Source organism: Bos mutus, chromosome 1 (genome assembly GCF_027580195.1).
Source record: "Bos mutus isolate GX-2022 chromosome 1, NWIPB_WYAK_1.1, whole genome shotgun sequence".
In the NCBI taxonomy this organism is placed as follows: Eukaryota; Metazoa; Chordata; class Mammalia; order Artiodactyla; family Bovidae; genus Bos; species Bos mutus.
This window is the reverse complement of record NC_091617.1, coordinates 40,415,706-40,429,733: the sequence shown is the minus strand read 5'-3', so window position 1 is coordinate 40,429,733 and position 14,028 is coordinate 40,415,706. Positions and strand designations below refer to the sequence as shown.

The following is a 14,028-nucleotide window of genomic DNA, read 5'->3' as shown; positions in this document are numbered from 1 at the left end:
CAAATGTCAGTTTCCTGGTTTTGATGTTCCACTATAATTATGCCACCTAGTCTGTGGCATTTGTTATAGCAGACTCAGCAAATAAATATAGTGTAAAAGAATAGTTTTATCTGTATAAATTATCCTCATCTATATGTGTTCACATAAAATAATACTTTTTGCTATAAGACGATCCTTTCTGTAACAACATAATTTATGAATGCTTCTCAAAGGGAGTTTTTAAATCTCAAGTTTTCCTGGTATCATGCTTTGTGAAAAATTACATAATGGGGGGATTAAAGATAATATACTCTTATAAAAAGCATGGGACTCTTCATGCCTGACTATATTGCAGTAAAAATCTATAGTGTTAAAAGGGGCCATTTAGCTGAAAGCAACTGGAGTTTTTTTTTAAAAGACAGCTTATTTTTTACACAAAACTGCACCTAAACAACAGCATTTAGATACATTAATGGATATATTTGCTGTTCCTTTTAAGAGTGAATTATGGTTAGGCATGTTGGCTGCACTGTTTTTATAATATAGATATGAGTTATAATTAGTATAAATACTTACTATTTCCTTATTTGACAAGGAAAAGAGAGGGTTGCGTAAGTAGGGCAGCTGAATTTCAATTCATTTAGTAACCTTATTTATGTCTGATGTTTGTTGATAGGTTATATGAACTTGCTTATTAAGATATATCAGCATAGGATTATATGAAAAACATAATGCATAGCCATTAAAGACAAGGATTGTATCTAATTGGCAATACTAGTAAGTAATATCAAAAATATCTTTCTGCACCTTGGGAAACAGTAAGAACAACAATCAGTAAATCACCCCTATAATGTAGAGAGTGTGTAACTGCACCCCAGTGAATACAGGTCCACTAGGGATATTAAGCATCAAAATGGAATTATAGATCTGTTTTGAGAGAACAGCAGTAGAACTTACCATCTTGATCCGTGGTCACTGTAATAGCTGTGAATGGCTTGGGAGAAAAACTCAACTCAGAAACTCCATTCATGGCTTCTATTTCAAAGGTGTAATTCACGTGAGACACAAAGTCAAGTACTATCACGGAATTGTTGATCAGGCCAGTATGTCTTGGGATGAAGCGGAGTCCTCCACCACAGTCCTCACACTGGCTGGTGTCTAAGCCACATTTCTTACAGATTACACTGTATGTGAGGTCTTTTCTCCCTCCTGTGTCACTTGGTGGGCTCCATTCCAAAATAAGGGCCGTTTCATTGATGTTAAAAACCACATTCCTAGGAGCTGAAGGTGGCCCTAGAGAAAGCAATTAAAAAACAAATGTACATGTATAGGACAATGAATTATAGTGCTAACTTGAAAACGTCAATAATAAACATGTGCTGGTATTTTATATTAGTTTGAACTCTTTCTTCTGATGGAAGCCATAAAGAAAAATGGTTAAAAATATCTGCATAAGTTTAGTAAGAGTGGAGTCTTAGGGGTGAAGATGGTCTGTATACTAACTTTTGGCATATAAATTTCAGTATTTAACATCAAAAGCCACAGATCACCAAAAGTTACAGTAATTATACTTCTTAAATTTGTTGACTGAAAAAATACAATAACCCAACATTATTTTAACTTACATGATGGCTTTGTAAAATTACATCTTAATAATTGCATCTTCATTTAAAAACTTTGAAGAAATAACATACATATATAAAATATGTTGTGTTCAGTATTTTAGTCTTCATACTATGCTTGATGTATAACTAAAACTCTCATTCGTTTGAAAATCTAAGAATCTTTTTCTCACAGGCTGAGAATAAATGGCCATAAATTTAGGGTGGACACACAGTTTGGAAGGAAGGGAATAGGAACAGAAACTGGAGGCAGCATAAATACTTTTTTAGGTCCTGTCAATTTCACGGGACAAAAGCATTATTTGGAAGGGCTGCGTGAGTGTGCTCAGTTGCATCTGACTCTTTGCCAACCTCTGGAATCTAGCCCGCCAGGCACGTCTGTCCATGGAATTGTCCAGGCAAGAATACTGGAGTGAGTTGCCATTTCCTTCTCCAGGGGATCTTCCTGATCCAGAGATGGACCCCACGTTTCTTGTGTCTCCTGCATTGGCAGGTGGATTTGGAAGCGATCAAAGGGGATATAGGTAAGATATGGTACCTAGATTTTATTTATATAAACTTTACTAAGCATAAGTAAATGCATCCTTGAAAGCTTATAAAGAGACTTTCAAGATCCTCTTATTTGTCATCAAGAGTCTGCATAAACCATATTGGTCATGGGTGGTGGATGAGCATCTGCTCTCTTTTCCCATTATTTTTCCATATGATCACACTGCACAGAGTACATAATATCTTTAACTATTCATTTTTTTCTTTAAAATTGTGTCAATAATCTTGTATATTCATCTCAGTCCTTCAAACCTTGGTTTCATATCATTCACTGAACAATTATTAACTGAAGGTCTACTGCGTGCCAGACAGTGCACTGTGTGCTTGCTATATTGTGAAATGCCACAGAATCCTTCTGTAAGAGACTGTGCCTATGACAGATACTTTGAAAAATAATTAATTGCATAAATGACTCATTAAATAATACTGCTATATTTTAAAAGGTTAGTCTTAAGCAATTCAAACAGTTCTTTAAATTCGGCAATTTGCTTAGAAGGAGGAAAATAATTCTCTGTGGCATTCTCTGCATAGAAATAAATTCAAGTTTTCACATAGGCTTCTTTTGGATTTCAAGACATGGTCATTCACTCATTAAATAAGTTTTCCATGACTACCACCTGTGCCAGATATTTTGCTAGATCTTGGGCTTACAGCCTAAATCTGATAAATGTTATTTCTGCTTTCTTGCTATTGATATTTTAGCTGAATGGCTAGATAAACACAAATGCACACACAAAAACAGAAGAATAAAATTCAAATTATAATAAGTGCAATTACAGAAATCAAAAGGAATGGAGCTAAAAAAAAGTATCAGGGGGCCAACCTGATAAACCTTCTGAGAAGGTCTCATGCAGGTGGTGTGGAAGATGTAGAGAGGGGTAGGAAGGATTTTAGAGATAGAACACGCACGGTTCTTCAGTCAAAAAAGGTTGTGAAATAGTCATGGAAGTGACAGAAGATCACTGTAGCTAGAATGTAGAAGGAGTAAGCAAGAAGTGAGTTTTAAGCAACAGGAAGGGGTTGGATAACACAATACTGCTATGCTCACTGGAATGAGTTTGTATATATACATATATATATTTTCATTTAAAAGGAAGAAGCTGACAGATTCTATGTACAGAAGTGATGTGTTTCAAAAACAGCAATGCAGCTGAAGTGTGGGGAGTGGTCTTAAAGATAACAGAGGACTCAGTAACAAGATCTGTTCCACAGTGTTAGAGAAGCATAACATCACTCCTAAATCCATATAATTCGGTGTCGGGTTTGAGATATTAAGAAATGCTATGCTTCCCTTTTTCATCTTGTTGGATCCTATTATCAGCAACCTGATGGGTATGTCTCAGACACCTATATGTGCACCACCTAAAGCCAGCCCTAGAAATGGGAGTTAGTTTTTCTAAAAGGTTTCTGTATACCTTGCTTTATGCCATTTCATGTTCCAGAGAGTTACAGACATGTCTGCTTTCAGAAAGGCAAATACTGAAGGGATTATAAACTAGAGCACAGGGATAAGCATATTTTTTTTTTTTTATCTCCAACCTAGACTCATGCCTAGGAGATAAAGATTCATTATCATTATCATAATAGTGTCTTCCTACTGGATGACATATTCATATTGTTGCTCTTTTCTCTTATTTATAATGGAAAACATGAATTATTATTCACTTACATTTCCAAGATCAGGAAGAATGTTATCAATTATGTTATGGGTGTCTGCAAGTATATGACTGTCCGCCTAGAGATACTTAAATTAAAAAGGCAGACACCCTTCTTACTCAAGGGCCCTCATACCAATTTGCATGACGATTAAATAGCTTTTTAATTGCCGTTAAATTATGCCAGCTAAACTGTGATTTCATGCAAATATTAAGCTGTAATGACATACAGTGAATCATTTACTAAGATTTAGAACTTAGAACAAAGAGAGACAATTAATTCTAATCCTCAGATTCCACTAAATTATGTGTCACTGGGCTTTTATGAATGTGGCCTGATTGCTTTGTTATCATTTATAAATTATACAAAGATTATGTGACACATTGGGAGAAAAAAACTTGGCAGCAATAACTCTTTTGGAGACATCTGTATTGAAAACTCTTAGGGATTTCCTTCTGTTGATCTTTTTCTTCAAAGGAAACAAGTAATTCACACAGGAAGAAAGCAATCTCCACACTACACTCTCAAGACCAACCTCATAAGAAAAGGACAACTATCCTAATTTCCAACTAGCTGTTTTTCAAGACCATCATGCAACAAACTTGAATAAAAACTACAATCTCATCTATTAGTTTATTTTAAAAACAGTTTCAATCTTCCTTTGGCTTCACTTTGGATTTCCCCTTTACACAGGGGAAAAAAAGATTGTGAAATAGTCATGGAAGTGACATTAAGTCACCGTGCTCTAACAGTAAACGTATGAGAAGCAGTGGCAGTGCTGTCCAGTCCCTTCCCAGAAGAGCGTCTGGCCTTACAACCCCCATCTTCCTCTCACAGTAGCAGAGGTCAACTGGGCTACATTTTTTATTTTTCATTTTCATTTTTTCTTTATGTAAAATGTTTTAAACAGAGCTATATTTCTCAAAATACATCCCATTATAATATCTCTAGTCCCTTGAGATAAACCCCCAAAAACGAGCTCAGTGCTCAAATTACGATTCCTCTGGCAGATTGATGCTGACACAAAAGAAACGCAATTTCCTTCCCTTTGTTGAATCCAACATTTCCCAAACATTTATTTATAAAATATTACTTTCTAAGAAGCATCTGAAGGAAAGCTAGTATTCTGCTAGTTTTCATATCTTTTTCATATTAATTGAAGAGTGATTATTAATTCACCCATTAACTCTATAGCTAATTGTGGTTTATAGATACATTTTTAACCTTAAGAACAATGAAAATTTGATTCAAGTAACTGAGGATATCAAATCATGAAAGGCTATTGCCTATTAAACTGTATTTTCCAATTCTTAAGTTACTACCGGACAATAATTTAAATGTGTCTGCTACTACCAAGATGCAATAATATGGTTTCCTGATAAAAAACATAGTCACATCTGAGTTTATGGATGAGAGAAAATAGTTCTATGTTTACCTATGTCAGAAACCATTACAGATATAGTGAATCATCTAGAGATGTTTTGGTAAATGCTTTTGCAAAGGAGTAAATTATATGAATAAATGAAAAAGTATGTCTCCAGACTTTCATAATGTACTAAAAACATCAGTTGTCAGATCTGCCTATAGACATAATTTAAAACTCTAAAAGTCATTTCATTTTTTTCCACATCACTATCAATTTTAACTTTATAGTTATATTATTAACTTCATAGTAATATTATTCCTATATAATCTTTGAAAAAGGTACTTAGTGGAGCCCTGTTAACAAAATTTTGTATTTGTATTCATATCTAAACTACTATGTGCTCTATCCATAAGACATGTTCATAAAATGTTTGTATATTTGGAAATAGACAATGAAACTGGGACTTCAACCTCACCACAGGGAAAAAACTAAGTCAATTTATTTAGAGAAAGAAATGACATCCAGGAAAGGTTTGTAATTATGTCAAGGTCATAAAATTCATCAGTGGTAGGATGATAATCTAAGTCTTTTTGATGTTTAAGTTTTTCTTTTTTTTCTACTCTATCACAATGTATTCATCCCATAAACAGAAAAAATTTCATTGGGTTTTGCTGAGAGAGTACTGTCAAATATAAATTTTCAAAACACAGATATTAGAGAGCAATTTATTGCCTTCCTACAACAAATTTCTTTTAACAATGTTCCTTAAAGCATTTAAAAATAATTTATAGAAGAGCAACTGAAACTTAAATCTTCAAGATAAATATTGCTCAAAATAAGAAACATGTGCACTTAAAATCCTTTGAATTCTACATATTCTTATTTTCTTCAATATTATTGCACTTACCTCAGTAAATAAATTGATGTCTAAAATTAAGACTTATCACTTATGTTTTCACAATACTACAAATGACGACTTAAGATAACTCTTTAGTTAGATTTTCCCTGAATTCTAAAACTCATAGTTAAAGGAAACAAAAATAATTTAAAAAGAACTCTAATATTCTGAATAACATTCACTTCCAGAATAAAATCTAAAGCTCTCAACCTCATCTACATTTGTCTTTATAACTAGGCCCATCCCTCAGCCTCTTTTTTCTTTTAGTCACATCTAAATGCTTTTGGACAAATTGTTTCTTTATCTTTTTTGCTCTGTGGAAAATGCCTACTCATCCTTCATATTCTGATTTAGGTGTTACTCCCTTGTGATACCTTCCTCCTGTCCTCGGGCAGAACTGAATACTTTTTATACAAGGTAGGCATGATTTAAAAAAAAAAAAATAGCATTTTTTAGTACTTTCTTTGTTCCAAGAAGTATACTTAATATTTCATGATTTATTTCATTCAATTATCACAACAAACAACCTGAAAGGCAGTTATTAATATCCCGATTTTATAGAAAAGGTGACTGCTGCTGCTGCTGCTGCTGCGTCACTTCACTCGTGTCCAACTCTGTGCGACCCCATAGACGGCAGCCCACCAGGCTCCCCCGTCCCTGGGATTCTCCAGGCAAGAACACTGGAGTGGGTTGCCATTTCCTTCTCCAAAGCATGAAAGTGAAAGTGAAGTCGTTCAGTCTTGTCTGACTCTTAGCGACCCCATGGACTGCAGCCCACCAGGCTCCTCCGTGCATGGGATTTTCCAGGCAAGAGCACTGGAGTGCGGTGCCATTGCCTTATCCAAGAAAAGGTGACTAATACTTACCAAATGTACATGTTGCACTGAAATGTGTATATTCATGTATATTTCTATTCTAGTCTAGCCTGATACAAAGGTGACATATTCTTTAACTAAGGGCATGAATAGAATGCACGGTTTTGTGCAACCCTACAAGAATTATCTTTTACACAGTGCAAATTTTGAAAAATATTGGGAGAGCAGTGTGTTCAAGGCTATAATCTTTGCAAGAATCAGATGCTAATTCAATATAGACACATGTTACTTGAAAATCCCTTAAGTAGTAGAAAGGACTGTCTATATTATGAAAATATTAAATATAAAATAATAAATATCAATATTTATTAACTAATAAAAACTCAGCAAAATGGACAGCCACCAATATCTCTACTCATTGGGAAGGAATAAAATGTTTCTTTTTATTATTTAGAGAGATTCAAAACTTGAAAAATAAGCATTTGTGGCTCTAGATTTCTATTCTATAGATCATGGACATAATTTTACCATGTGAAAGTTTCAGAAAATAGCTGTCAACTATTTTCATCAATGCAGAAAAAAAATTTGATATAAACCTATAGAATAACTAGTTCTAACAACTACCAAAATATGCAATAGTTGTGCAGGGCAAGAGTTAAAGGGCAAGACCACATCTATAATAAAAGCACACTAAAACACAAATGAAATCATGAGGAACCTGAGTTTGAGTGTTTTGAGTAAAAATCATCCAGTTTCCCTCAATATCATGAAGGAAAATATCTTGCATAACTATATATAGCCTTTTCTGTGTTTAAGTTGGGTATTTTTAATTAAACACTCATTAGAAATACAAAAAAGAGAAATATGATGAGTCTAACCAATGTCATATTATGGGAGGGAAAAGCTAAATAATAAATAGATTAAAGCAAATTAATGTCTTTCTCAAAAATCATAACATTGCAGGGGTAATTATGAATGTTCTATTTCTAATTATGGATGATTTGTGGTCACTGGTCTGTTGTGTACAAGTAAATGATATTAAATGGGACAATCCTAAGTTCCAATTGTTGATGCCAAGAATAGATCTGTTCTGGAAGATCTGGCAGTAAGTGGTAACTCAATTCTTTAGCATCAGCTGTAACCACTTAATATCTCTTCCTATGAAGGAACCTCTCCCAGGTAATTTGGTAAAATAATCTTGCCTGAAATAAAAACTAAAATATTTATGTTTAGGAAACTTCATAATGCTCAAGCAACATCTTCTATCAGTGATCTGTACTAGGGAAACAGAGTCATTACATATAGGTGTCTATTCTGGAATAGACATTTTAACTTTAAAAATATATCATTTTAACTTTAAAAATATACCATTGCAATACACAAAGTAAATATTTAGCTATTTTCTATAATGAGAACAAGTCTAGAATATAGTACAGCCTGCTAGAGGTAATAAATACATCTTTGCAATGTCCCCTTTCTGGCTTCTGGAAAATCATGGCTGCAACAATTCTGTTGGCAATCAGCCACCTAAGCAATCAGTTGTGGCTTTTGTTTTTCAACAGTGAGATGGAAAAGCAAGGTACTAGAGTGTTTTTTCCATACAAAAGAACCTTAGGAGAAAAAGAGAGGGAGGGAGAGGGAGAAGGAGGAGGAAGAGAGAGAGAGAAACTCAAAGAGATTGGATAAAAAAAGAAAAGACATCAAACAGAGCAGGGCCATCTGGAGGATTCTGTATTCACCCAGAATAGGGGACCTGAAAAGGGCAGCTGAAATGTGGAAGAACACCTTTCCTGCTGCATCTAAACACAGTATTTATTCTACTCAAAATAAGGTTGAGAAAATAATGACTTTCTTAAGTGGCCAATTACCCCAGAAATAAATAAGCCATGTTTTACAATGTTAATCTTAGAGCAAAAATAAATTCAACTTTTATACTTTCACTCCAATCATTGCCATTGTATATCAAATACAATGATAAAAAAGACATGACATTTCCAAGAAAAGTGAAATCCTTAATGATGTACATGAGAAGTACCTGTAAATATGACTCACATTTTATATTTTGAACTTCTGTAAGTAGGCAGCAATGGCAACCCACTCCAGTACTCTTGCCTGGAAAATCCCATGGACAGAGGGGCCTGGTGGCCTGCAGTCCATGGGGTCGCTAAGAGTCGGACACGACTGAGCAACTTCACTTTCCCTTTTCACTTTCCTGCATTGGAGAAGGAAATGGCAACCCACTCCAGTGTTCTTGCCTGGAGAATCCCAGGGATGGGGGAGCCTGGTGGGCTGCCATCTCTGAGGTCACACAGAGTCGGACACGACTGAAGCGACTTAGCAGCAGCAGCAAGTAGGCAGCACAGATGTTTGTTCAATGTGTTACTCTTGTAGCACCTGTTCAGTAATTAAAATAAAATCTTCCTATTGATTTAAACACAAAAAAATCAAAGTGAAAATACTATGACTGAGGAATTACATTTGTCTATGCATCCACATATTAGATCCTCTCTTTATTTCTCTCTTTTCTTGTTCTCTGTCCTTCTAGGTTGACAAGTACTTTCTTAGTAACTTTTACAGTCCTTTGTTTCTCGAACCTTAGTGAACATTTTCTCCTTCTGTCCTAGAAAAGCCTTATAGTTAGTTATTTTGATAACAGACTTCTTGGCAAGCAGCCTGATCTCTTGTGCTTCAAACTGATCTAAGAGGCAGCCCTAATTGATCAATATGTGATATTATGGAGTGTTCCATGACTCATCCTTTAAAGCATAGAACATATATTAATGAATCACCTGATAAATTAAGAATCTATGAAGTAGATTAAGATAACAGATAAAACATTTCAGAATTTCATTTCAAATTTATTATTCCTAATTTCTTCTACATACTTTGCAGTTCATGTAAAAGGTGTACAACGAATGTTTTAAAGATCAGAAATACACAAACTTAGAAGTTATCATTGGGTATCAGGACCATTTGAGACATCCTGCTGCTGCTGCTGCTGCTGCTGCTAAGTTGCTTCAGTTGTGTCTGACTCTGTGCGACCCCATAGACGGCAGCCCACCAGGTTCCCTCTTCCCTGGGTTTCTCCAGGCAAGAACACTGGAGTGGGTTGCCATTTCCTTCTCCAATGCATGAAAGTGAAAAGTGAAAGTGAAGTCACTCAGTCGTGTCCAACTCTTAGGGACCCCATGGACTGCAGCCCACCAGGCTCCTCCGTCCATGGGATTTTCCAGGCAAGAGTACTGGAGTGGGGTGCTATTGCCTTCTCCTTGAGACACCCTAGTATAGTTAAAATTAGAGATGGAAAAACAGGCCAGGGCTGAACTTTAGATGTCCTTGGATTGAATCTTATAATTCTGGCAAAAAGGTGCTGGGCTTGAAAGATTTTAGGCATAGGAAAGAATAAAATAATCAAGATCTTGTTTTTATTTAAAAATAATATTTCTAATAGTTTAGAATATTTGGAGGGTTAGAAGACCAAAGGAAGGAGACTTGCCAAAATATTATTCCATTAGCCCAAGGGAGAGTTGATGGTCTTACCATAAAAGAAAGGACTAGGAGTTGGTATGAAGGAATGGACAGAAGAAATACTAAACAGTAAAACTGACAAGCTTTGTGACTACTGAGATACATCAAGGGTAGGGACAGGGTTATGAGTCCCTTGCTTGGAAGCATGGGTAGATGAGGATGCACCATGATAAAGAAACAAGCTAGGTGAATGAGCAAGCTGAGGTATGAAGTAATAAAAGTGACTTTCAAAGATGAGCTAAAATTATTATTTGATTTGTTCTTCAAATATTTATTTTGTGCCCAGTACTTGCCTGGTATTATTATTAGTGCTGGAGATACAGTAAAGAAAAAACATTCATGGTCCACTTGCAATCTACTATAGGTAGAATGAAAACAAACAAGGAACTGAGTGTACAAATAAATCAGATATTTTCTAAGAGTGACATAGGCATAAAAAATAAAATATATGATATAAAAAAGAGTAACTGGGAGGGATTCTATTTTTGAACAGGTGGTCAGAAAATACTTATCTGATTGACATTTGAGCCTGGCAATAAGAAAACCACAATAGAGGACCTAAAGAAAGAGAATTTCAAGTAGAGAAAACTTTTAGCATTAAAGATGAGAACAGGGCAGCATCATGGAAGTCCATGAGTTTAACAACCAAAGAGAGTATGGCGTGATACAAGATTGGAGATGTAGGCAGGTATTTCTGGCACACTCAGGTTGTCAGATCCCAAAATGAGATGGTGAGGTGACTTTGGACTTTAGGAGAGAAGACTGGGATATATGTGCTATTTGAAGCCATGAAATTGAGACTATGTGATAAGAACAGAAAGCTAAGAAAGGAGTATGAGAAAAATTAATATTTAACAGGTGATGTTGGCAATTGCCAACATCCACTGGATCATCGAAAAAGCAAGAGAATTCCAGAAAAATATCTACTTTTGCTTTATTGACTACGCCAAAGCCTTTGACAGTGTGGATCACAATAAACTGTGGAAAATTCTGAAAGAAATGGGAATACCAAACCACCTGACCTGCCTCTTGAGAAATCTATATGCAGGTCAGGAAGCAACAGTTAGAACTGGACATGGAACAACAGACTTGCTCCAAATTGAGAAAGGAGTACGTCAAGGCTGTATATTGTTACCATGCTTATTTAACTTATATGCAGAGTATATCATGAGAAACACTGGGCTGGAGGAAGTACAAGCTGGAATCAAGATTTCTCAGAGAAATATCATTAACCTCCGATATGCAGATGACACCACCTTTATGGCAAAAAGTGAAGAACAACTAAAGAGCCTCTTGATGAAAGTGAAAGAGGAGAGTGAAAAGTTGGCTTAAAGCTCAACATTCAGAAAACGAAGATCATGGCATCTGGTCCCATCACTTCATGGCAAATAGATGGGGAAACAGTGGAAACAGTGTCAGACTTTATTTTTTGGGGACCCCAAAATCACTGCAGATGGTGATTGCAGCCATGAAATTAAAAGATGTTTACTCCTTGGAAGGAAAGTTATGACCAACCTAGATAGCATATTCAAAAGCAGAGACATTACTTTGCCAACAAGGGTCCATCTAAGCAAGGCTATTGTTTTTCCTATGGTCATGTATAGATATGAGAGTTTGACTGTGAAGAAAGCTGAGCGCTGAAGAATTGATGCTTTTGAACTGTGGTGTTGGAGAAGACTCTTGAGAGTCCCTTGGACTGCAAGGAGATCCAACCAGTTCATCCTAAAGGAGATCAGTCCTGGGTGTTTTGTGGAAGGACAGATATTGAAGCTGAAAATCCAATATTTTGGCCACTTGATGTGAAGCTTTGACTCATTTGTAAAGACTCTGATGCTGGGAAAGATTGAGGCCAGGAGGAGAAGGGGATGACAGAGGATGAGATGGTTTGATGGCATCACCGACTCAATGGACATGAGTTTGGGTAAACTCCAGGAGTTGGTGATGGACAGGGTGGCCTTGTGTGCTGTGATTCATGGGATCGCAAAGAGTCAGACATGACTGAGTGACTGAACTGAAGTGAACAGGTGAGCAAAAGAAGATGCCAATGCATACGAGGTTCAGAAAATTAAGAGGGTGAAAGGGAGATTGCAGAGTCTTAGAATAAAAGAGAACACATAGTTTCAAGAAAAAGGAAGAGACCAACAGAGTTAAACGTCATGAATAATAAGACAAAATGTTTCTAACACAATATGGTAAGTTAGATAATTGGTCAATTTTTCTTACATAGTTTACTTGAAGTGATTACAGTAGGGTGAAGAGCAAAATTCTGAATGCAGTAGAGTAAAAAATAAATTAAAAGTGTGTTAAGAAGTAACTGTAGCCAATGAAAACTGCTTTTCCAAGTACTTGCTTTGGGAGAAAAATTATTGGGCTGGGAATATTTTTTAATGACAGAAGTTTGAGTGTATTTATAGGTTAAGGATGGTTAGTGGAAACAAAATGGCAAAGAGGAAATTAACAATACTAGCCCAACTCAATAGACTTAAGGATTAGATCATCCCCTATAATCAATATTTGAGGAATTAGTTTTGATTATGAGACATCTTTGTGTTTTATTTATCTGTAGCCATCCAAAGCACCTAAAAATCTTTATGTGTATACCTTACCAAAGAAGAAATACTGATGGCAAATAAGTGTATGAAAAGATGTCTCACATCACATCATCAAGAAAATGCAAATCTAAACAACAATGAGGTGCCACTATATAACTATAAGAGATAGCCAAAATCCAGAACACTGATACCAATAAATGCTGATGAGGAAGTGGAGCAACAGGAACTCTCATTTATCATAGGGATGCAAAATAGTACAGCTTGGTGGTTTCTTAGAAAATTAAATATATACTTACCATATGATTCAGCAATTACACTCGTAGGTATTTACTCAAAGGTGTTGAAAGTGTATGTCCATAAAAAGACCTACACAGGAATGTTTATAACACTTTATCCATAACTGCTGAAACTGGGAAATAATCAGGCTGTCCTTTAGTAGGTAAATGGATAAATAAACTGTGGTATATCTAGACAATGGAATATTATTCAGCATTTAAAACAGATGTGCTATACAGCCATGAAAAAACACAGAAGACTCTTAACTGTATGTTACTAAGTGAAAGAAACCAATCTGAAATCTTCTACTGTATCATTCTAATTATATAACATACACACACACACACTTATAGATATAAAACAAAAATAAGTGGTTGACATAGGTTGGTGGGAGTAAAGGATGAATATGTGCCCCGAAGATTTTAGGGCAGTGAAAATCCTGTGGATGATACTATAATGATCGATACATGTTACTACACATTTCTCAAAACCAAATAATGTACAACACCAACAGTGAACCCCGGGGTAAACTATGGACTTTGGGCGACAATGATATACTAATATAGGTACACCAAATGTAACAAATGCACCATTCTGGTGAATGATATTGATACTGGGAAAAGCTATGCTTGTCTGGGTGTGGGGAGAGAGGTATATGGGAAATCCCCATACTTTCTCTTAATTCTGTTCTTAATCTAGAATTGCTCTAAAAATGAAAATATTTATGTAACTGTATCATATGTATGTCTCAAGATTATGGAATGTAAAAAGATACCTATTTACAGGG

General features: G+C 35.5%; 1 protein-coding gene across 2 annotated transcripts in view; it reads right to left on the bottom strand.

The window, feature by feature from the left end:
- EPHA6 (EPH receptor A6) overlaps positions 1 to 14,028 on the bottom strand; it is a 1,036,017-nt gene that overhangs the window by 565,556 nt on the left and 456,433 nt on the right. For both annotated transcript variants that reach the window (XM_070368049.1, XM_070368058.1), the window contains exon 5: positions 937 to 1,272. In XM_070368049.1, the coding sequence (XP_070224150.1) occupies positions 937 to 1,272 (336 nt within the window). The remainder of the gene's footprint in view (positions 1 to 936; positions 1,273 to 14,028) is intronic.